Raw genomic sequence first — 25,049 nt, forward strand, 5'->3', positions numbered from 1 at the left:
CGGAAAGAAAGCTGAGCAGCTGAGACTGAAAGAGGAGGCCCAAAAAGAGACAAGCCCTATGTCTGGTTTCCCTCAGCTGAGCTCTGGGAGATGACAGATTCTGGAGCGGAAGGTAGAGACCTTGGCAAAGATTGGTAGCCATCTTGCTTCATCATGTGATAGCTGACTTTGGTGAGAAAGCATCTCCACTGATGCCTTAATTTGAACTTTTCCCAGTCTCAGAACTGTAAGCTTTTACCCAAATACATCCCCTTTATAAAAGTCAACCCATTTCTAGTACTTTGCATTGGCAGCCCTTTGGCAAACAATCGGTTTCTCACTTTTTTCACTAAGCATTAAGATTTTAAAGATCTAAACATATTGCTATGCTGTATATCTACTGTTTCTAACTGCTACATAATTCTTCATGGTGTGAATTCACCACATTTTACCTGTTTACACCTCCAGTGATGGAAATCAATATTACCTCTGATTCCTTCTCACTGTAAACTATGATGAGCATTCTCATATTGTTCTTTCCTACATCTAGTGTGGGAATTTATTTGAGATATATATCCAGGAATGACTTTGCTGGATTACAGGGTGTTCTGGTTTCCTGGCTGATTAAAAAAAGTACCATGCAATGGGTTGACTTAAACAGCTGGAATTTAATGGCTCATGGTTTTGAGGCTAGAAGAGGTCAAATCAAGGCTCTCTCCCAGAGCCTGTGGCATTCTGGGGCAGGTTGCCAGAAATCCTTGCTCCTTAGCTTTTCTGTCACATGGCAATGCACGTGGAGGCTTCTCCTGGTTTTTCTTTTCTCTTCCATTAACTTTCCACTTCTGACTGCTCCCATGCTCTCTCTATGTGTCTGGATTTCATTCTGCTTATAAAGGACTGCAGTCATAGGACTAAGACCCATACTGATTTAGTTGGATCATACTTTAACTGAAGTAACCTCGTCAAAAGGCCCTATTGACAATGGGTTCACACGCACAGGAATGGATTAAGATTGAGAACACGTTTTTCTGGGGTATAGGTGCCAACAAACACACAGGGTATGCACCTATTTAATTTGACTAAAAAGAACTAGATCGCGCTACAAAATGACGGCACCAGTCTGCACGCACATACCCTCCCCACCCCTAAAGTAACATATGAATGTTCCTATAACCTACATCCTTACCAACCCTTGGTGTTACATACCTTCCTGATTTTTGTCACAGGGCTAAATAGATATTACAGAGTTGTTTTAATTGGTGTTACCCTGTGTGTTAATTAATTTCAAAATATTTTCTAGTGCTTGGTGACATTCTGAGTTTCTTTTATAAATTATCTGTTTGTAAATGTTTTGTCTATTTTTTCCTGTGGGAATGCTTGTGTTTTTCTCATTAATTTTTTAAAAAAAGATTTATTTATTTATTTATTTCTCTCCCCTCCCCCTGACCCCAGTTGTCTGTTCTCTGTGTCTGTTTGCTGTGTCTTCTTCTTTGTCCGCTTCTGTTGTTGTCAGCAGCACAGGAATCTGTGTTTCTTTTTGTTGCGTCATCTTGTTGCATCAGCTCTCTGTATGTGCAGCGCCATTCCTGGGCAGGCTGCACTTCTTTTGCGCTGGGCGGCTCTCCTTACGGGGTGCACTCCTTGAGCATGGGGCTCCCCTACATGGGGGACACCCCTGTGTGGCAGGGCACTCCTTGCGCGCATCAGCACTGCGCATGGGCCAGCTCCACACGGGTCAAGGAGGCCCGGAGTTTGAACCGTGGACCTCCCATGTGGTAGACGGATGCCCTAACCACTGGGCCAAGTCTGCCGCCATCATTAATTTTTAATGAAATGTTTTTTGAATGATTTTTTTTAGGAGGTACTTGGGATTTAATACAGGACATGGGAAGCAGGCACTCAACCACTTGAACTACATCTGCTTCCCAATGAGAGTTGGTCTTTTCATTTCTTTGTTCACTTTTAAGAGGTAGTGGGGATCAAATCCATGACCTTGTACATGGGAAAGCAGATATTCAATCACTTGAGCTACATCTACTTCCTGAATCACTTTTTTTAAAACCAAGAAAATGAACTTAAATCATAACACTGAATTACTTTATACTGAGTGCCTCATACTTTATTATTATTAAGTACTCCTGATTCTGGAGGTATGGCAGAGGCTGCAGTTTCTTGATCCTCCCTACACTCCAAATGTAAACTACAAGGCAAAGCTAAAATCCCATGAACAACATTTACAGCAAAACTAAGTTACAAGTTAGCTCTATACAACCCCAAATACAAATGAGGAGGGAAGATCACCAGCAACTACAGAATGCATATTTATTATTATCTGTGTGGAAGATAGCAAAGAGAAGCAATGGGGTGTCAAATGGACTGAGAACAGGAGAGACTCGAAGGAGTCAACAAGTGTTCAGTGAAGAATGTGGTGGGCTACTTTGAGAAGAGCAGCTAAAAATGGGAGAGCTTTTGCCTACTCCACTATGAGAGAGTGCAAGGAGCCTTGTGGTAAATTGTGAAGGGGCCAGTACGGACCAGCCCTTATGAACCCTTCATGCCAACCTTCCAGGGCTTCTTTCCAGAACAGGGCCTACTCTGGAGAAAAACTTCTGAGAAGGAAATAAAAATTGAGCAAGAGGTGAAAACAGAGAAAGAGGAAAGAAATGTCCAGATAAAAGTGGGGATAGGAACAGAACCAGGAAATTTCAGAAGACATGTCACTGTATTTTTCTAAAATTTCAAGGAAATTAATTTTACATAAAAACGAGTGACAAAAAGGTACTGATGTTAAATTCCACACAAAATTACTCCTGCATGAGAAAAAAAATGGAATAAAGATCAAAACAACATTTCCTGACCAACAAGGAAAACATGTCAGAAAAATAAGATAAAAAATAGATTGAAAATATGACTGCTTCATCCGGAGTGGGTATAGCTCAGTGGTTGAGCATCTGCTTCCATGTACAAGGTCCCAGGTTCAATCTCTGGTTCCTCCTTAAAAGAAAAAAGAAAGTAACTATTTCAAAATAGTTAGGTTGAAAAGCAACATAAATCAGAATATGTATATCCAGAAATAAGATGACTGACATCAAGAAAGAATTAGAATAAAGCAAAAAAAAAAAAAAAAGTAAAAAGAATTAGAGTAAAACAAAAAAATTGTAAAAAGTGAAGAGTAAACTAGAAGATCTAAAACAGTGAATAAACACAGTAAATAATGCTTTAAAAATATAATAGGAGGAAAAAATAGAAAAACAAGAAGAAAAAGGGAATTAAAAAGTAATTGATAGAAAACATAAATATTAAAGATAGGCAAAGATGATTTAACAAATGGATAATAGAAGTTCCTGAAGGAAAAAAATCTAAGCAAGGGAATAGAACAAATACTAAAAAAAAGTATAATTGATTTTTTTTTACCTGAAATAAAAGGTTTTGAAATATGTATTGAAAGAACACAATGCGGGAAGCGGATTTGGCTCAACTGAGAGAGGGTCCACCTATCACATAGGTGGTCCAGGGTTCAAACCCAGGGCTTCCTGACCCGTGTGGAGCTGGCCCACGCGCAGTGCTGATGTGCGCAAGGAGTGCCATGCCACGCAGGGGTGTCCCCCACGTAGGAAAGCCCCACGTGCAAGGAGTGCTCCCTTCAAGGAGAGCCACCCCATGTGAAAAAATCACAGCCTTCCCAGGAGTGGTGCCGCACACATGGAGAGCTGATGCAGCAAGATGAAGCAACAAAAAAAGACACAGATTCCTGGTGCCGCAAGACAAGAATGCAAGCGTACAAAGAAAAACACACAGCAAATGGACACACAGAGCAGACATGGGTGGGGTGGGGTGGGGGAGGCGCAGAGAAATAAATAAAAAATAAATCTTAAAAAAAAAAGAACACAGTGAGTAACTGAGAACATTGACTTAAAATTACTATGAAAAAGACGTATTCTGGTAAAATTGCTGGACTTTAAATAAAAAGAAAAAATGCTTTGGTCATCCAGGGAAAAAATAGCATGTGATGTACAAGAGGAAGAAAATTGTGTTATCATCAGACATTTTAACAGCAACTGAAGAGAATGGAGTAGCATATTTCAGATACTCAAGGAAAAAATGTGAGCTGATAATTTTATATTCAACAAAATTAACTATCAAGTATAAATGGCACAAACTGTCATTGACATAGAAGAACTCAGAGGATATTGAGTCCATGACCTTTTCCTGAGTAATCTGCTAAAGAACTACTTCAACAACCAAAAAGACTCAAGAGAGACTAGCAGTATAAGTACTGATGGTGGCCACTAAATATACTGTATACTTGTAGAATGGGTACAAAACGAGTATTAAAAGGGAGAGCATATATTATGTAGGGCTATGTGATCTGACAATGCACTCATGGAACAACTATAAAAAATGTGAAGAATTAAGATACATACGCAAAATGTTTTCATAAAAAATTTTTAACTGGTGGCTATAGTATTAGAATTGTAATTCTGAGACAGTTGTGTATTTATGTGGGATAAAGCAAATGAATATTTCATGGATATTTAATTCTGTCAACTCCTCTGTCCTTGAGAACCAGGAGTCTTGGTGTCATTGAATTGAATACAAATTTTATATAAAAGAAATTAAATAAAAATCTTTGGTCCTGAGTTTGAATTGTAAATTTAAGTATGAACTCAAAAGATATTTTAAAAATTTCTCTACTGAAAATGTCTAGAAATAATGACCAGCCTAGAATCAGTAAGCCTGTGGCGCTCAGATCGTGTCTTTTTGAAGACGATTCTCAATAAAATAAACCAGGACTTCTTGGGGAAGTAGCTGATTCCACATTTGGAGCAGTAAATGTACAAGAAAACCCTGGAATATCTTGACATATTAGCTAGGAAGGAAACGATCAAAGACTGCTAGGACTACCTTAAAAGAACTCTGGAGATAATTTAAAGAAGCTCCCACTGGCCAAAGATGGGGCAAATTGAGTTTCAATAATGATAAGAATTGTAATGGATTGTGTATTAGTTATCTTGCTATGTTACAAATTATCCCAAAACTTAGCCTGAAGTCCCAGACATTTATTATATCACACAGTTCCTGAGAGGAATCTTGGAGTAGTTTAGCTGGCTGGTTCTGCCTCAAGGTTCTGAGGAGATTATGGTCAAGCTGTTGGCTGAGTCTCAATTCATCTGAATTGGTCTGAAAGATACACTTCCAGGCTCACTCATGTGGCTCTTGGCAGAAGGCTTCAGTCCCTCACCATGTGGGCCTCTGCCCAGAACTGCTTACAATTACAATACGACTCCCCCAGAGTGAATGATCTGAGAGAGACAGAGAGCAAGACAAGGCCATGGACAGAGCACCCAAGATGTAAGTGCAGTTTTTTAATCTAATCGCACTTGTGATGTCTTCTATTGTTCTCACTGACCAGCCCTGGTGCAGTGTGGGAGGGTCTACAAGGGGGTAATACCAGAAGGTGCGGATCAGTGGGGGCCATCTTGGAGGATGCTTTGCTTAAATCTGTGGAGTTCACAATAACACATTAAAAAAAAAAAAAAACATACCACCACCTAGATTTTCCCAAAAGAACTAAATCCAAATCTGGATTCAGCTGTCAGATTTCAGGAGGAGAGGTCAGAGGAACATGTTGAACTGTACGTGAGTTTGCAATCTGCAAAATCCAGACTATGGGAAACTCTAGGCCAAATGGCTGTATTAGTCAATAGAAAAAAAAATTATAAGGAAAGAAAGAGAGGGGGAAACTGTACATTAAAAAAAGACATAAAAGTACAGCTTTTAAAATTGGGCCAGACTTAGTTCAGCAGCTAGGGATGTATACTTGGTTGATAAAATCATATAAAAATGTAAGGAAGTTATAGAAGTCAGGAGAGTGAAAGGAAATGATTATTGTAATACTCAGGAGAGTGATTTCTTAATGGACGGAGAGCTGCTTTTGAGATGATGCATATGGGAGAAGTTTCTGGATGGCCAGCAAAGTTCTATGTCTTGACCTGGTATGGAATGACTAGTCCATTCATCTTATAATAATTCATTAAGAGATTAATTTATTTTTGGTGATCTTTCTGTATCTGTTTTTTATTTTATAATAAAAAGAAAAAACACAATATTTCTGAAGATAATACATGAATGTGGTAAAATATTTGAACAATGAAAGCATTTTATATAGTAAAAGTCAGTTTTCCTCCCACTCTGCCTGCCAGTCCTCACATTTTCTTTCCTAGATGTTGCCGCTGTCACTTTCTTGTTGCATGTCCGTCCAGAGAGATTCTATGCATATAAAATCACACACTCAACAATATACATACGTGTGTATATTCCCTTCTCCTTTTTAAAGGCATAAATGGTAGAATACCATGTATGTTTTCCACACTATGCTTATTTCACTAAATATTTTATTTTAGACATTGTTCTCTATCACAGAGCAAAATTTCATAAAAATTTTAAAACAGCCCATATTTCTAGGCTATAAACAACATATTTTCACCTGTAAATAGCAGTTTAAATAAACAAGTACTTTATCTAAGAATATGTTCTATTAAATCAGTAGATATGCTTCTAATTTCTCAGTGTGGAGATACCATTCATATGAAGTTTGAAGGTCAACATTTTTCATAAAGTTTGAAATTTACCTTTTTTTTTTTTTTAAAGATTTATTTATTTATTTAATTTCCCCCCCTCCCCTGGTTGTCTGTTCTTGGTGTCTATTTGCTGCGTCTTGTTTCTTTGTCCGCTTCTGTTGTCGTCAGCGGCACGGGAAGTGTGGGCGGCGCCATTCCTGGGCAGGCTGCTCTTTCTTTTCACGCTGGGCGGCTCTCCTCACGGGCGCACTCCTTGCGCGTGGGGCTCCCCCACGCGGGGGACACCCTTGCGTGGCATGGCACTCCTTGCGCGCATGAGCGCTGCGCATGGCCAGCTTCACATGGGTCAAGGAGGCCCGGGGTTTGAACTGCGGACCTCCCATATGGTAGACGGACGCCCTAACCACTGGGCCAAAGTCCGTTTTCCCTGAAATTTACCTTTTTGGTACCTGAGCTTTCAGTTGAAATCAATTGCTCACCCTTTGATTCAGACAAGATAACCTGCGGGAAGGGTGTATTGCTGAGTTAGCAAAGTGCTTTTTCAACATTTCCCTCAATGAATTCCAGATGATATTTTATGGCAAGTGTTAAAACAACACACCAGTGACTAACCTTTGTGCTTCTTAGTTGATAAGGGCCTGTTTATGATGACAACTGGGATTAAAGGAGAGACATTTACAGGCTTCTATAGCCTTCAAACTCTGATCTTGAGCTAGTAAATGTTTTCTGGGCCCCAAATTATATTACGTTAAAAAAAAAAACTTGGCCAAGTATTTTTCACGCATGTTTAAGGAGTATTTATTGAGTACCTACCATGGAGATACCGGTGCTTGGTCCCATTGAGTAACAAGGAAGAGAGTATGAAGATATAAAGAGGGCAGCGGACTTGGCCCAGTGGTTAGGGCGTCCGTCTACCACATGGGAGATCCGCAGTTCAAACCCCGGGCCTCCTTGACCCGTGTGGAGCTGGCCCATGAGCAGTGCTGATGCGTGCAAGGAGTGCCCTGCCACGCAGGGGTGTCCTTCACGCAGGGGAGCCCCACGCGCAAGGAGTGCACCCTGTAAGGAGAGCCACCCAGCGTGAAAGAAAGTGCAGCCTGCCCAAGGATGGCACCGCACACACGGAGAGCTGACACCACAAGATGACGTAACAAAAAGACACAGATTCCCATGCCTCTGACAACAACAGAAGCGGACAAAGACGATGCAGCAAATAGACACAGAGAACAGACAACTGGGGTGGGGGGGAAGGGAAGATAAATAAATCTTAAAAAAAAAAGATATAAAGAACTTAGTCTTGTTAGGGATACAAAGATAGATATACATGTAAAACAGGTAGTAAATAAGATAGTGTAATGTATGACTATGTGTTTTACTGACTCAAAAGTCACAATATATGAAGAACACAAATAAATACATAGAATGCAAATGTAAATATATATGTATACTAAGTGGAGTGGCCTGGGACAAGCAAGATTCATAGTGGAAATTCAGTTGGCTGGAGAGACCAGTCTGTTTGTGAGACAAGACTGTACTACAGGGAATTTTGGAACTGAGATTTTTTTTTTTAAACATTTTTTTCCTTCCCTTTTCCCACCTCCATGCCCCTGCCCTGCTGTTTTTGCTGTCTGTGTCCATTTGCTGTGTGATCTTCTGTATCTATTTCTCTTTTTGTCATCTCTTCTCATCTTTCTCCTATTGGATTCACTGAGATTTGATCCAGGGGACCTCTGATGTGGAGAGAGGTTCCCTGTCAATTGCACCTCAGTTCCTAGTCTCTGCTGTGCTTTTCCTTGACTCCCTTTGTCTCTCATTTGTTGCATCATCATCTTGCTGTGTAACTTGATGCACAGGCACTGGCTTACCATGTGGGCACTCTCATGGGCACTCGGCTCACCTTGTGGGCACTGGCTCACCATGCGGGCACTCTCATGGGCACTCGGCTCACCTTGTGGGCACTGGCTCACCATGCGGGCACTCTCATGGGCACTCGGCTCACCTTGTGGGCACTGGCTCACCATGCGGGCACTCTCATGGGCACTCGGCTCACCTTGTGGGCACTGGCTCACCATGCGGGCACTCTCATGGGCACTCGGCTCACCTTGTGGGCACTGGCTCACCATGCGGGCACTCTCATGGGCACTCGGCTCACCTTGTGGGCACTGGCTCACCATGCGGGCACTCTCATGGGCACTCGGCTCACCTTGTGGGCACTGGCTCACCATGCGGGCACTCTCATGGGCACTCGGCTCACCTTGTGGGCACTGGCTCACCATGCGGGCACTCTCATGGGCACTCGGCTCACCTTGTGGGCACTGGCTCACCATGCGGGCACTCTCATGGGCACTCGGCTCACCTTGTGGGCACTGGCTCACCATGCGGGCACTCTCATGGGCACTCGGCTCACCTTGTGGGCACTGGCTCACCATGCGGGCACTCTCATGGGCACTCGGCTCACCTTGTGGGCACTGGCTCACCATGCGGGCACTTGCATGGGCACTTGGCTGGCCATATGAGTTCTCTGTGCAGGCACGGTTTCTCTTCTTCTTTTTCACCAGACGGTCCCAGGGACTGAACCTGGGTCCTCCCATATGGTAGGCAGAGGCCTTATCACTTGAGCTACATCTGCTTCCTGAATTTTTCTTTTTCTTTTGAAAAAATTATAGACTCACAGGAAGTGGCAAAAGTAGCTTCTCCCAATGGTAACATCTTACATAACTCTAATTCAATATCACAACCAGAAAGTTGACACTGGAACTATCTAGAGGAGGAGGATGGAGCTGTGTGCTCCTTTGAGGCCAAAGTGAGGTGGTTTCTAGGTCCAGCAGCCCAATTGTCATACTTACACATGCACACCTGCTAAGAGGGCCTGGCTCATTTGGCTGAAGATTTAGAACTTAACAAAGGGGAGGTATCTGCATGAAGAAGGAGGACATGCAGCCCTTCCCTTGGTTTCCCCAATGGGATGTGAAGTCACAATTAACACCTTCATGTAGAGTACTGCCCAAGTCAATAAAAGAGTTCTGGGCTACACATCTTTTAAACCCTAGGATTCCATCACCATTCAGAAAGAAATTATACTGAAAACATTGCACTTCTGTTAACAGAATATTGATTGACAAACATCCAGTTCTCCCAGTTCTTGAACTAAATCTGATATAAGCAAGGTCTAGCCCCAGTAAGGGGAGAAAAAAGGGTCACTGTGAAATATATTCCTGGAACACATTTTTCCTGCTCCTGAATTTGGTCCCATGATCATGATCACAGGTACATTTCTATTTCTTCAGAGAGCCTCAAACAGCAGTGTTTGGTCTTGTTGGGTCTTCTCTATGCTATCCGAGATGGGATTTGAAGTCTATAAATACTATGCTTGTCCAGTAGATATAGTTAACAGTCCATAAAAGAGTTCTTGCCTTCTAATCTCTGCTTATCTCAAAGATGAGTTGCATTATTTGCAATTATTCTCTCCTTTTGTGGATTTTGATTTCCACTATGCTATTAGAACTTTGTAAAATATTTTAGGGAAATGTGATACTAATAAATGTGAAATATTTCCTGTTTCTCCCTGTAGATACAATCATACTGGCCTAAGCATACTAATGACATAAAAGCTAAAATGCTTCCATTTTGCTTATTCTTTGTGCTTTTTTAAAAAAATGAGAAATCCTGAGCCAGTAAAATATAAATGCTTAGTGATTTGCATCTATTCCTTGATAAGTTTTAAAGTAAGAGAGGATGCTTTGGAGCAAGTATGACACTTTTATCAAAGACAATGAGATAATAAGGTCATTAAACCAATTTAATTCCATTTTTTTTTTGTTTGCTAAAAGCTGCCAAAAGCAATATACCAGAAATAGGTATGCTTTTACAATGGGGAATTATTTGGTTGCAAGCTTTCAGTTCTGAGGCTGTGAAAGTGTCCAAATCAAGGTGCTGCCAGGTGATGTTTTCTCCTTGAAGCATGGCACATGGAGGCATCTGCTGGTCACTCCCTGCTCCTCTAGGTTTCGTTGCTTCAGTTTCTGGCTTTCTCTCTCCTGGGAGGTGCTGTTGATTTCAACTTCTTCCTCTTGTGGCTTTCTCTCTCTGCTCCTATGGCTTTTTCTCTGTGCGTCCGTTGGTTTCTCTTTATATTCATCCATTCATAAAGGACTCTAGTAAGAAGATTAACACCCATCCTGGGTCATGCTCTACTGAAGCAATCTAATAAAAAAAAGACCCCAACTACAATGGGTTTACACCCACAGGAATAGAGTAGCTCTAAGGACTTGATTTTTTTTTTTTGGTTCAAACCCTCACACATTTGGTTGAATAAACATTTCTTGGAAAGCAGACTTGGTTCAATGGATACAGTGTCTGCCTACCACATGGGAGGTCCAGGGTTCAAACCCAGGGCCTCCTGACCCATGTGTTGAACTGGCCCATGCACAGTGCTGATGTGTGCAAGGAGTGCCGTGCCACGCAGGGTATCCTCTGCGTAGGGGAGCCCCACGTGCAAGGAGTGTGCCCTGTAAGGAGAGTGGTTCCATGCGAAAGCAAGTTTAGCCTGCTGGGGTGTGCCTCTGCACACACAGAGAGCTGACACAACAAGATGATGCTACGAAAAGAGACATAGATTCCCGGTGCCGCTGACAAGAATACAAGCAGACACAGAAGAACACACAGCAAAAATGGACACAGAGAGCAGACAACTGGGGGAGGGGAATGGAGGGGAAGGGGAGAAAAATTAAAAAAAAAAAAAGGGAAATGTTTCTTGTGTGGCTAAACCATGTAAATTCCAAATGACACAAAAAACAAGAACGAAGTAGTTCCTTTCTTCACAGAGCATACAATCTAGTCACAACAAAACAAAAATTGATGATAGCTTTTAAATTAATATCCCTTTTGTGATTGCACACAGGGAAATGTTTAGTTTTCAGAGATACCAAAGTGATTGTGAGGAATCTTGTTGGGTGAATGTGGTTGTAGAAGGGCTGTGGGGGTGTGAAAGCTAGGGTGACTGTATAAAAACGGGCCCTCTTGTGAGTGAAAGAGGGTGCTATTACTATTCATGCTTGTGCATGAAAAACCCATGGCAAACGTCGTACTCAGTGGGGGAAGGTCGAAAGCTTTCTCTCTAAGATCGGGAACAAGACAAGGATGTCCAATGTCACCACTGTTTTCCAACATTGTACTAGAAGTTCTAGCTAGAGCAATTAGGCAAGAAAAAGAAATAAAAGGCATCCAAATAGGAACAGAGGAAGCAAAACTTTCACTATTTGTGGATGAAATATTTATATTTTAAAAATTCTGAAATGTCTACAACAAAGCTACTTGAGCTAATAAATGAGTTCAGCAAAGTGGCAGAATACAAGACCAACATACAAAAATCAGTAATGTTTTTGTACACTATCTGAGGAGTAAATCAGGAAAAAAAATTCCACTTACGGTAGCAACAAAAAGACTCAAATACTTAGGAATCAATTTAATCAAAGAAGTATAGGACCTATACACAGAAAACTACAAAAATAATGCTAAAGATATCGTTGAAGACCTGAACAAATGGAAGGATCTTCTGTGTTCATGGATTGGAAGAATAAATATTGTGAAGATGTCAATCCTACCTCAGCTAATTTATAGATTCAATGCAATACCAATAAAAATTCCAACAGCTTGCTTTACAGAAATAGAAAAGGCAATGAAGGGAATGTGCACCTGAATAACCAAAAGCATTCTACAGAAGAACAACATGGAAAGAATTTCACTGCTTGACCTTGAAACATATTAGAAAGTTACAGTGGTCAAAACAGCATGGTACTGACATAAAGACAGGAACATCAATCAGTGGAACAGAATTGAGAGTCCCAGAAATAAACCCTCACCTCTAATGCCAACTGATTTTTGACAAACTGACCAAGTCCATGTTAACAGGACAAAACAGTCTCTTCAACAAATGGTGCTGGGAGAACTGGATATCCACAACCAAAAGAATGAAAGAGGATCCCTATCTCACTCCCTACACAAGAATCAACTCAAAATGGATCAAAGACCTAGACATGAAAACCAGGACCATAATACCACTAGAAGAGAATGTAGGGAAATATCTTAAAGACCTTGTGGTAGGTGTTGGTTTCTTGGACCTTATACCCAAATCACAGGCAACAAAAGAAAAAATAGATAAATGGGACCTCCTCAAAATTAAACATTTTTGCACCTCCCAGGACTTTGTCAAAAGGGTGAGAAGGCAGCCAACTCAATGGGAGAAAATATTTGGAAATCACATGCCTGATAAGGGTTTAATATCCATGTTATATAAAGAGATGTTACAATTCAACATTAAAAACACAAACAATCCAATTAAAAAATGGGCAAAAGACTTGAACAGACATTTGTCCAGAGAAGAAATACAAAAGACAAAAAACATGTGAAAAAAATGTTCATTGTCACTCAGGATTAGGGAAATGCAAAGCAAAACTACAATGCGTTATCATTTCACACCTATTAGCATGGCCACTATTAAAAGACAGAGAACTACAAATGTTGGAGAGGATGTGGAGAGATAGGAACACTTATTCCCTGCTGATGGGAATGCAGAATGGTACAGCCACTGTGGAGGACTATTTGGCAGTTCCTAAAGAAGTTGAATATAGATTTACCATGTGACCCTGCAATAACACTACTGGGTATATACCCAGGAGAACTGAGAGCAGTGACACAAACAGACACCTGCACACGGATGTTCATAGTGGCATTATTCATGATTGCCAAAAGTTGGAAACAACCCAGGTGTCCAGCAGCTGATGAATGGATAAAGAAATGGTGGTATATTTAGACAATGGAATATTATGCAGTTGTAAGAAGAAATGAAGTCATAAACCATATGACAACATGGATGAACCTGGAGGACATTATGTTGAGTAAGGCAAGCCAGACTCAAATGGACAAATACTGTATGATTGTGTTACTATGAACTAAATATATTTAGTGACATGTTGTATGATTCCATTTATATAAAATGTAAATATAAATTAATTTATAAAGATGAAATTAGATTAGTAGTTCTGTAGGACTGGGGAAGGCATGCTAAGTGGTGTGGAGTTTTTCTTTTTGGAATAAGGAAATGGTTCTAAAATTTTTGTGATAATGAATGCACAACATTGTGATTCTACTAAAAGCCATTGATTATACACTTTTAATAGTTTTTGTAGTATATGAACATATCTCAGTAAAACTGCTGAATAAATAAATAAATAGTTGTGCAAGAATAGCCGGAAATAGCAGCTATGTACAGCAAAGGAACATAGAGAGGTGGAGAGGTGAAGAATTTTCTTGTTTGTTTGTCTATTCCATTATTATTTTTATTATTTTTGAAACAATGAAAATGCTCTAATAATGATTGAAGTGATGAATGCACAACTTTGTGATCATACCAAATACCACTGATAGTACACTTTGGATGAATTGTATGCTTTATTAATATGTAATCAATAAAATTGATTGGCTAAACAAATTTATGCTTTTGTGAGAGGCAGAGACTGGTTCTCTTTTGGGTTAAATGATGGGACTTAGTTATAAGATGAGATTTAAAAGAATTTCCAAGAATCTAATTAGTAGGAAGGTGTCTTAGTTTCCTAGGGCTGCTGTAACAAAGTATCACAAACCAGCAGAAATATATTGCCTCACAGTTTTGGAGGCTACAAATCCAAAATCAAGGTGGGGTATGCTTCCTCTGAAATGTGTAGGGGAGAACCTATCCTTGCCTCTTCTTACTTTCTGGTGGTTTGCTGGCTGTCCTTAGCATTCCTTGGCTTGCCCCCTTTGTCATCACATGGCCATTGTCTCCCTGTGTCTGTCTCTGTCTCTTCTTTTTTTTTTTTTTAAAGATTTATTTATTTATTTATTTATTTATGCCCCCCTCCCCGCTCCCCTCCTCCCCCGCGGTTGTCTGTTCTCTGTGTCTATTTGCTGCATCTTCTTCGTCTGCTTCTGTTGTCAGCGGCACAGGAATCTGTTTCTTTTTGCTGCGTCATCTTGTTGTGTCATCTTGTGTCATCTTGTTGTGTCAGCTCTCCGTGTGTGCGGCACCATTCCCGGGCAGGCTGCACTTTCTTTCGCGCTGGGTGGCTCTCCTTAGTGGGTGCACTCCTTTGCGTGTGGGGCTCCCCTGCATGGGGGACACCCCTGCGTGGCAGGGCACTCCTTGCGTGCATCAGCACTGCGCGTGGGCCAGCTCCACACGGGTCAAGGAGGCCTGGGTTTGCACCGTAGACCTCCCATGTGGTAGACAGGCGCCCTAACCACTGGGCCAAGTCCGCCGCCTCTGTCTCTTCTTACAAGGACAGCAGTCCTATTGGATCAGGACTCAATTTAACTGATTCCCTCTGCAATGGCCCTATTTTCATTATGAGGTATTGGGGGGTAGGGACCTCATAACTTTTTGGAAGACAATTCAGTCCATAAAAGGAAGGATAGTAGAAACTTGAAAGGAGCACCACAGTAGAAGAGATTGCTATACTTTGACTGTTCATGGGCACTTTCTTGCTATTACACTTACATGATGAGAAGGCAATCCTATTAAGGTTTGAATAAGTTAGGATGGGTCAGTGAGAGTGAAAATTAAAAAAGAAGATTGTTAGAGAGGTAGAGCATTCCAGAATTTTCTCTTTCCAAGTGGTGTCTGGGCAACAAAGATTGGTCACTAGTGGCAAAGGGCTCTTCAAGTGGAAGCTGGCTAGAGCATAGTGAGCTCAAGGATGCCATGTCTGAGAAGCACCATAGATTGGCCAGTTTTTAGCACATCAGTTGGTAATTTTCTCCTATGCAACTTGAATTTATTTAGGAAATTAAAGTGACATTTTCCTTCTTCCACCTCTAAACAGATTTCATAGTACATAGAATAAATATGAATTCTATTCTGAGACCTGTGGAAGAAATGTCTTAGCTAGTTCAATGTGTTTGTAGTGACAAAAGCTTTTGGACATGTTCAAGACATTACATATGAAACTAATCACTTGTACTTTCAAGTATGTGTGCGGACAGGACATTAGAGAGAGGAACATGCATTTTGCTTTGCTTGGATATATAGGGCTTCATGTGCTTATGGGCATACAACCTGTGTCTTTGCATGACTCTGGGGGAAGGTCAATATGTAGATTCCATGTTGAAAATTCACATAGAATTACTTTCATTCTTAAATTGTTTTTCTTTCTTCACTATCTTGCTTTTCATAAGCGTAGATAAACTAGTGGTACACACTTTTCCTTGCAAAAAAGAAATTGGTCTCATTGCTGTGCATTCAGCTAAATGGCTATTGCAAAAACAAAATTATCCTAAACCATGTGTTTAAGAAGCACCAGGCTGTTCAATGCAATGACTCATAAAATATAAAAAAACATAATAGTATTGATATTAAAATTTTTGTCTCCAGTGGTTTGGGAAATGAGTGAAACACATGTTTTATTAACCAAGAAGAAAAAATGATTTAAAAAATTGTAATAAGGGAGTTTAGACTATTTCTAATCATTCCAATATATGTGACACTTTCATATCTATTAATTTTTAAAATTATAAAAGTAATAGTATCATGCCATATAATACTTGGAAAAGGAAAAGAAGCTGGAAATACGTCTCTCCTGTTTTTTTCTACAGAATTTTTTGCCATAATTGTGCTTATGTATTACAATGTTCTAGCTCCATTTTTTTCACTTTGCATAATCTTCATTGTTAGCATTTTAAAAACAGCTCCATAATTGCCTATCTAATAATTTAATTACTCCCCTAACGATAGATGTTGATTTCCAATTTTTCAGGTTGTACTATTTTGATCTGAATAGCTTATTTATAAATTTGTCTTCATGTAGCTTTTTTTTTTTTTTGGCAAGAGTTCTAGGTATGACCTTTCTGGGTCACAGGGTTATGAGGCCTTTGATGACAACATTTTGTTCTTAGATCAGTGAAACAGTCTCCATTTTACCAGAATCAAAGATGGCTAAATATATTTTATGGTTAAATTATCACAATTCTGAATTTGTTCTTTACATATAACAACCTTTTCTCAAAAATGTTAAAATTATTTTCCCTTCAAAGATACTAAAAAAATGCTTAGAATCTTCCACCACGAAGTAAACCACATGCAACTTATTTAAAGACTGATATAATCTAAAGATCTCATCAGAGCAGGAAATGTAAACATGCACATTCCTTTGCTGTGCAGACATGTTATTGTACTGAAAATTGATTAGAAAAAAATGTTTTTATTGCCCAGGGCTTAAAAATACTTTCATTGAAGTAAGGATTTTAAAAATGATATAAGAACAAAGGTTTTTTGGGATAGGAGCTGTGTGGTCAGGCAAACTGACTTTGGAATTGTGGCTCTGCTGCTTAACTCTGTGCTTTGGGACAAGTACTTGACTTTTTGGAAACTCAGCTTTCTTATATACTGGGGGATAATGATGTCTTAAAATAAGATGGAAAATATAAGGTTCTTCGCAAAGTTCTTAGCTCATAGCGAGTACCTAAAGAATTATCATTTCTTCCCTGCTTTATTCATGGCACACATCGATAATTTTATGCACTCATTGATATTCAGGAGGAAAATTCAAAATATTTAAATTTTAGTACAACACACTCTACGTAAGATTTTTTTTTGCAACTTCCTGTGAGACTACACTGATTTCAAAATAAAAAGTTGAAAAAGAAAAAGTGCTAGAGACACGAATTAGGAGTGAGGGGTTCAATTAGTTGATTCTTTCTAGTTAAGTCACTTACCTTTTCCACCCCTCAGTTTTCGCACCTGAAATGGAAAAAGCCCAGTTCCTTAAGCTACTAGAGCACTTGTTCTATGGATGAACCACTGTGGTTGAATTTGTAGAGAGAATTCAACAGGTTGAATAGTATGTCCTTTCAGGTAAATTAATCAAGAAAAATGCCTAAGGGTTAAAACTGGCATATATTTCCTGTCAAATATGTATACTCCAAAAAAGAATGGAAAATATATGTGTGCATAATAAAAACCAAGTTTTGATTTATACATTACATTAAAGTCATCCAAGAAAAACTTTACTGAATGCCTGTTATGCCTGAAAGGTGTATGTAGAAAAACAAGGAACCTTTACAGACCTGTGTTCAAATTGTTTCCTTCTTCACAACTTACTGGTGGTGAGACTGTTGATACTATGAAGAATTTCTGAATTTCCTAAGTCACATTGCACAAAAAATTAAGAAAAAAAAAGAGAGAAAGTAAACAGTTTCCATTATTTACTACTGCATAGCAAATAATCTCCAAATTTAGCGACTTTACAACCAGTTTATTAGTTCTCTTGATTCCGAGAACCGACTGGTTGGTTCGGAGGGTTTGCACCTCTCTCCAAGGGTCTTTCTTTTTCCAGAGTAATGGTTTCAGGGCTCTGTTCCAAAAAGGGAAATGCTGAAGCTGCAAGGTCACTTGAGGCTAGCTATTTCTTGGGAATTTAAACCATGTCACTTCCACCACATTCTACTGGTCACAAGGTCAGCTGAGATTCAAAAGTCTCCACCTCTACATGGGTGGGGCCTTGCAAAGTTACCGAGTGTTGTGCCTTTGTGGTGGGAAGAATTTGTACTCCTTAAGCAACTTATCTTATACGCTTTGTTTGTTTTCAAGACCCAGAAGAAGAAGGTATCTATCAGTGTGCCTGGCACTTTGTTAGAGGCACTCAACCAATTTTAATACCCTTCCTTCCCTTCAAAGATCATTCAAAGCTGAATGTGAAGGTGCAGTTACAGAGCTCTAATGTGCTTAGGCTCATTTCAGTGTTTAATGCATACTTTTAAAAGAGCACTTACGGCTACCTGAAGATTATGTAACAATCTTGTGTAATAAGGTGCCCAAGATCTGAAATTTGAACTTCAGATAAATGACAATTTAGTTCTTAGGATAATTATGTCTTCTTTTGTTAACAGTTCTGAGTGTGTTCTTCTAGACCTTTCCTGTGCATATTTCAACAACATACATACATAAAAAATGGAGTCATATTTTACTACCTGTTGCTATTTTCCTTTTTCATGCCTGTACATTTAGATTTAACTCATTCTTTTAAAAGTTGCATGATGTTTCATGGTATAGACACACTACAGTTTGTTTACTTTAATGTCCCTTGAAGGCTGTTTGGATTATTAGCAATCTTTCTTCATTACAAAGGGTGCTACAACGATATTCGTATTTTTGTATATTTCAAAGTACAGCCAGTTTTAGGACTGGAATTGTGATGCCAAGGATATGCCATAAATTCAGATTGCTAAAATGCCTTCAAAAGGGAACCTTTTAAAACTCCTACCAAAAATGTTTGAGGGTTCCTATTTCTCCACCTTGCCAGTCATGAATATTTAAATCTTTGCTTATACGACAGGAGAAATATCTGTTTTCATAGAAAATACAGAAACAGATTTAGAGCATATTCCTGTAGAAGTACTAAATCGGAGGGAAAAAACATTCAGCAAGCAGAAGAAAATATACCACTTCCTTTAAAAAGAAAGTTTCATCTGCAGAACTTTAGAAGAACAAATGGATGCAATTCAAACTTAAACTTTTGGGTGGCAATAGAACGTTTTAAAACAGAAACAGTTACACAGGAATGGATTGGAAGAGCTGAATTTTATTTCTCATTACCTGCAAAGCACCCTTACCTGACTTCTAAAATAACAAGCCATGCCTTTAAACTTCCCCCACTCCTTAACACCCTCTAGGCCTATCATAAATTCCATTACTCCTTTCAGAATTACACTGCATTTATTTTGTTTCCTTTCTGCTTCTGAAAGGAAAGTGCAGGAGATCTAAAGAAGGCCCGGGAACCAGAGATGATAAGATGCCATAGGAGAGATGGGTTGGGTAAGGTTTCCCATGGTGCTCTTTCCTCTTTTGTTGCAAAGAAATAGAAGTTTTTATGTCTTATTTTTTCCTGGGCTGTCCAGAGAGGCTGGGAAATATTACTGTACAAAAGCCCAAACAACCTTCATACCCCCCACCCCACCCCACCCCCTGCAAATAAAGAAAACCAAATCCAAGCTTGAAAGAATTTGCTCCGGGAGAATAATGTTCTTGAAACTACTCTTCAGGGGCCTCCAATTATTGGGACTCATTAAGATCTTTCTACATTAAAAAAAAAAATTACTCCCATATTTTTCTCAGCTGAAAAATTAGCTATCCAACATTTAAAAATCATTAGGTTTACTGTAATTATTGGAGCGATATCTTAAGACCATCTTTGATCAAGAATCAAAAGCTGATATTCTCCCTGTGGCCAAGTGGAAGGCTTGTGGGGAAGGGAGATGGGAGAAGGAAGACTGTGTGGGAGAAAAGAATGGGAAGAAGAAAGAGATGAGGGGGGTGTGACTGAGAAAATACAGCCCTGTTTATACAGATGAGCATTACCATTGGTGACCCAGGTATTGTTGCATTTTTGATTGTTCATCCTCCTCCTACGAATTGTGCTCCTTGCAGGCTGGACAATGTCTTATTCATCTTTGTATTTCTGGTGCCCAATAGAATGCCTGGCAAATACTCTGAGCTCGGGTAATATTTGCTGGCCAGAATGAAGCTATACTAGACTACTAATGAGCATTCTAAACTTTAAATTTTATGGCTAGCCTATGAAAATAGGCATATTTGTGGATGGAAGACTTTTATAGGCAAAATTTTCAGTTGACTGAGGGACTCGTGAAAGATGCAGATTCCTGGACCCCACTCCGGAAACACTGATAAAAGGGGTCTGGGTGGGGAGGGTGGAGCCTGGGCATCTGCAGTTTTACCAAATGCCTAGGGTATTTCTGATATAGCTTGGAAACCAAAGGCTGCATGTAGATTAACAAATGAGAAGCCTTAAGCTCTGGAACTGCCCAAGTATTTTAGGCTCCAAGTACCAAATACTTGATCTGAAAAGAGAAGATGACCATCCTAACATGCATGTAAATGTACCATAGAGATCACCAAGATTCTTAACCTGGAGTTCTAAATGTCCAGTTTAGGTTTCGGGGAGCTCCCTTTGGGATACTCCTGAACCCTCACTCTGAGAGAGACCAAATCGGGAAGATGGATGGAGCACACCAATCAACAGAGACTTACTTGCCTCAAAGGAGCTTATGAACTTGTTAACTGTTCAGAGATCAACTTTTTTATTATTTTTATTTTTTGTTGTCATTAACTTTTTGAAAGAGATGGGTCAAAGAGAGGAAAGGAGATATTATATGTGTTAATATCAAATAGCAAAATGCCACCACACACGAGATGTTCAACTTCTCTAGTAAAGGGTCCATTAAAACTACATTGAGAAGTGTGGGGGAAACTATTAACTCCGTCTGCAAATGTGAGCTCACAGGGGCCGAAGTTCAGCATGGGCCGAATGAGTAGATGCCCCTAATTTTAAGTCAATCACCAGGGATGAATGGCTAGCATTGTTAATTACAACACTTATAATAACGCAAACATGGCCTTGCCTTTATGCTTTGTGTCACCTGTGCATCATTACTAGGATCCACCCATCATCACTGGCCACAATCTTAATCATGACTGCCTCGTCTGGATTCCTTGATGAAAAATAAAAGAAATAATGAAAGCATTTGTGTAGTACCTTTCCCAAAAGCAAAGTAAGTGATTTTCTTTCTTCAGTATAATCCCATGAGGGAGGTGGGTTTCTTGTTCCTACTGCATAGATGAGTAAACTGAGGCCCAGAGGGGTCATCGGACACGCCCATGATCTCATAGGTAAAATAAAAGCGCTGTTAGCTTAAATCCGAAGCCACCATATTAACAATAAAGATCCAATACCATAAAATATGTCTCTGATGAAGGTAAACATTCCATTCAATCCACTCCTTTATTCTAAGTAGGGTCGGAATTACCTGCCTACCTAGAAGGTAACTGCGGCTGAAGTATATTGTGACAAATCCACAAGGCTGTAAAAGGCAGCGTGTGGAGGTGGAGCCCTGATCTTCTGACTCTGCAGGTCAGAGGCTCAGACAACTTGTAGTGGGGCGGGCAAGTGCAGAATGAAAGCACAGCCTGCGGTGGAGCGCTTACAGGTACGCTCAGCTCAGACAGCTCGCGGCGCAGGCGGCGGAGGGCGGGCGAAAGGGCTTAGGGCGATTCAGCAGTTCAGAGCCCGAGGCCCTGGACGGCTTCGGGTGGGGCCAGACACTCAAGTATCGAACTAGGATCTAGAATAGATAGAAGATTTACGGAACACCGGCCTTCCAGTCCTTGGGTCGTCACCCAAAGACGACGATCACATCTGAACTTTCGGCTAACATAGGGACCCTACTACTGGGCAGGTCCCGTTAACTCCTATTCTAGGAGCTGGAATAGGGCCAGCGCGGAGGTGGTGTCAGCGGAAACCTAACGGGGCCAGGAGTTGAGCTTAGGGCGGGGGGGAAACATTCTAGGAGAAGAGGCAGTGGGCTGGTTCCGCTGCGGCCCGGCGGGAGAGGAGAAACCGGAGGTGGCGAGAGCCGGGCGCAGGGAGGAGAGAAGGAGCAGTTCTGAGCCGCAGGCAGCGGCGCGCCTCTGGGCATCGCGGTTCTCGCCGGCGGCGAGAGGAGAGCCCAGTCTGTGAGTCTGCGTCCCTGCGCGCTCCTGTGCGCTGTGCGCCGGAATCCAGGCGCGATGAGAGTGCAAGTCAAGGTAAACCACACCGGGACCCCGACGCTTTCCTCTTCCTGCCCTTGCTCGGCGCTGCCCAGCCCGTCAGGTCGTGCTAGCGCCGAGCGCAGCAGGAAGCGCGGGGGCCTTGGAGAGGGCGGGCGCTCCCTCCCGCGGCTGGGAGAGCGCAGGGGAGCCTTGGGAAAGAAGTGAGTTTAGGGAGTTAGGGCCAGGAGTAGAATCTTGGTCTCTTATAATAAAGCGGGCAAAGTCTTATAATCAAAACTATTATCACTGACCTGTTTTGTCTGGACTTGCACACATTGTGTGTGAATAATAAATCCCATTTATTGAGCACATTGCGTTTCAGGTATTGTACAGGATGTTTGACAAACGTTAGCTCTTGTCAGCATACTCTGGTTGTTAAGAACACCTTCTCGGGAGCCAGGCTGCCTGAATTAGCATCCCAGCTCCACCACTTAGTAGCAGGGATCCTGGGCAGGTTATTTAACTTCTGTGTTTTGGCTTCGCATCTGGAAAATGTGATACCAACGTTTATAATTTGAGGATTAAATGAGATGCTATATGCAATGCACTTAAAATAATGCATAACATAGTTAGCAGATTGTAAAAGTTTGCTATCATTCTTTTATCCCAGCAATACCCTAGAAGGTCTAAGTACCCTCAGGCAAACTCCTCCTTCTCCCCTCCAGATCTGCCCGTCCCCATTTTTCCAGATGAGAAAAATGAAGCTGAGAGAAAAAAACTAGAGTTGGTATTTGAACCCATGTCAGTGCTTAACACACGAAGAACATAGATGTTTGTGATCCTTTGTTCTTCCACGCGAGAAGATGGAGCACCCTTAACTGCCAAAGTGGAAATGGTTCTTCCATTGCTTTTCCCGTCAACAAATTATGATTAGTTTTTCATCTGCTTTAGATTCTTCCACAACTGACAAAACTTTAAGTATTTTGGGTGGGCTGCCATCCGTTTTCTCACTGGATTTGGCAGTCAGAATCTATTTGGCTGTTTCTTAGGTACCCCACCAGGGACTGTAAACCTTTTGGGATGGCGTTCATCATGAACTTCCTTTTGTGGGCCAGGGTCGAGGACTAGGAATCCTGAGTAGTATTAAACCTGACTTCATGGACTAGGGCATGAATAACATTTGAGCTGATTGCACCCTCAAAGAGAGGGGGAAATAATCAGAAATATGATGATGACTTGCCACAAGATTTGACCTTATCTTGCTTATTTACATTTCTCTTCTGGCTGATTTTGCCGGGGTGGGGGTGGGGGTGGGGGTGGGCAGGAATTCTATGCCCAGACTATCAAGCATTCAGTAACTATTGTGCCTGAAATGGACTTTGTCTCTTTTTCTTTCTCTTTTTTTATTGCTCTCTGGGTTTTAATTCATGAGAATCATGAGTTCTCAGTATATGTGAATGTGCCCAAATAATATGTGACTTTCATCACACTCGTGGTAGAATCTTAAAATGTTGAAACTGAAAGTGGCTCTTCTACCTGAAACTCATATCAGAAGCCTACGTGATGTGGATCTCAGCTGTTCTTTTTTGTTCCTTTTTCTCTCTAACTTTTTGGTTTTATTGAAGTTTTACATATACATAGCTCAGAGTCAAATAGTTCCCTAAGAAGAATGCATGTGGCTCAAGCAGTTGAGCTCCTGCTTCCCACATGGGAGATCCTGGGTTCAGTTCCCATGTGCCTCCTGAAAAAATAAAAACAAACAACAAGCAAAACAAATGAAAAAACAAAACAGAACAAACCAGCTCAGGGAAGCTGATGTGGCTCAGTGGCTGAGTGCTGGCTTGAGGCCCAGGGTTCAATCCCCGGTTCCTGGGTACCTCAAAAAAAAAAAAATTCCTTAAGAATATGTATTACTAAAAGCAGCAGAACTCTCTATTATTCCCTGATTGTTATCTCTTTAAACAAGTTGATATTTCTTCATGTCTCAAATAATCCTTAACTTAATCCTCCTTGATTTTTCAGGTATGATTATCATGTATTGACTTTCCAGCTTGGACTATGAGGATTTAGCTCTCTTTTACATTTTTGTCCCTGCCACGCACATCTCTCCTTCCTATTCCTTCCATCCATCCTCTGAATATGATTATCTCATAGTTTTGGTTACGTTAATATTAATTGGGTCATAGTAAAGGTATGATTATCATGTATTGACTTTCCAGCTTGGACTATGAGGATTTAGCTCTCTTTTACATAGTAAAGGTATGATTATCATGTATTGACTTTCCAGCTTGGACTATGAGGATTTAGCTCTCTTTTACATTTTTGTCCCTGCCACGCACATCTCTCCTTCCTATTCCTTCCATCCATCCTCTGAATATGATTATCTCATAGTTTTGGTTACGTTAATATTAATTGGGTCATAGTAAACCCTTCCTATGCCTTCCTAAACCCTAGTAAGAGCCGAGTTATGTAGTGTACTATAATTACATTCCCTTTTTACTTTTGTTTTCCCCAGAGTTGACTTTTGGTGTGTATTTGCAGTTTGCTGTGGAATTTTCACTAATTTAAACACAAATTATTTGCCAGTTTTCTAAATCTCTCAAGATGTTTTGGTACACCAGTTAATCTAATCAATTTTATCAGCTTAATATAACTTTCTGACTTTGATGTTTGATGCCCAGCTGCTACTTCGAGATCTTTCTTCACCATCATCTTGGGGATTCACTTTGGCTCTCTCTTGTGGTACATACAGTGTCTGGTATCTCATGTCTGTTCTTGGTTTTGTCATCATTTTGGTGAGGCACATTCTCTAGTAGCTTTCTAAGAAAGAGTAAATGTAAGGTATGTTGAATTGATATACTCTTATAACAAATTTTCCTTCTAGGTGATTTTTTTTCTTAAAAATTTCCATT

At 40.5% G+C, this 25,049-nt stretch overlaps 1 protein-coding gene across 3 annotated transcripts in view; it reads left to right on the forward strand.

Annotated features, from left to right (window-relative positions):
• Positions 1 to 21,535: 21,535 nt before the first annotated feature.
• The window catches only part of TRPM6 (transient receptor potential cation channel subfamily M member 6), a 160,181-nt gene continuing 156,667 nt past the window's right edge, over positions 21,536 to 25,049 (forward strand). For 2 of the 3 annotated variants that reach the window (XM_058301661.1, XM_058301664.2), the window contains exon 1: positions 21,536 to 21,593. In XM_058301661.1, the coding sequence (XP_058157644.1) occupies positions 21,561 to 21,593 (33 nt within the window). In that variant the 5' untranslated portion in view covers positions 21,536 to 21,560. Of the gene's footprint in view, positions 21,594 to 21,636; positions 22,192 to 25,049 lie in introns of those variants that run through there. The other variant, XM_058301663.2, reaches the window with a different exon arrangement.

Source organism: Dasypus novemcinctus, chromosome 8 (assembly GCF_030445035.2).
Source record: "Dasypus novemcinctus isolate mDasNov1 chromosome 8, mDasNov1.1.hap2, whole genome shotgun sequence".
In the NCBI taxonomy this organism is placed as follows: Eukaryota; Metazoa; Chordata; class Mammalia; order Cingulata; family Dasypodidae; genus Dasypus; species Dasypus novemcinctus.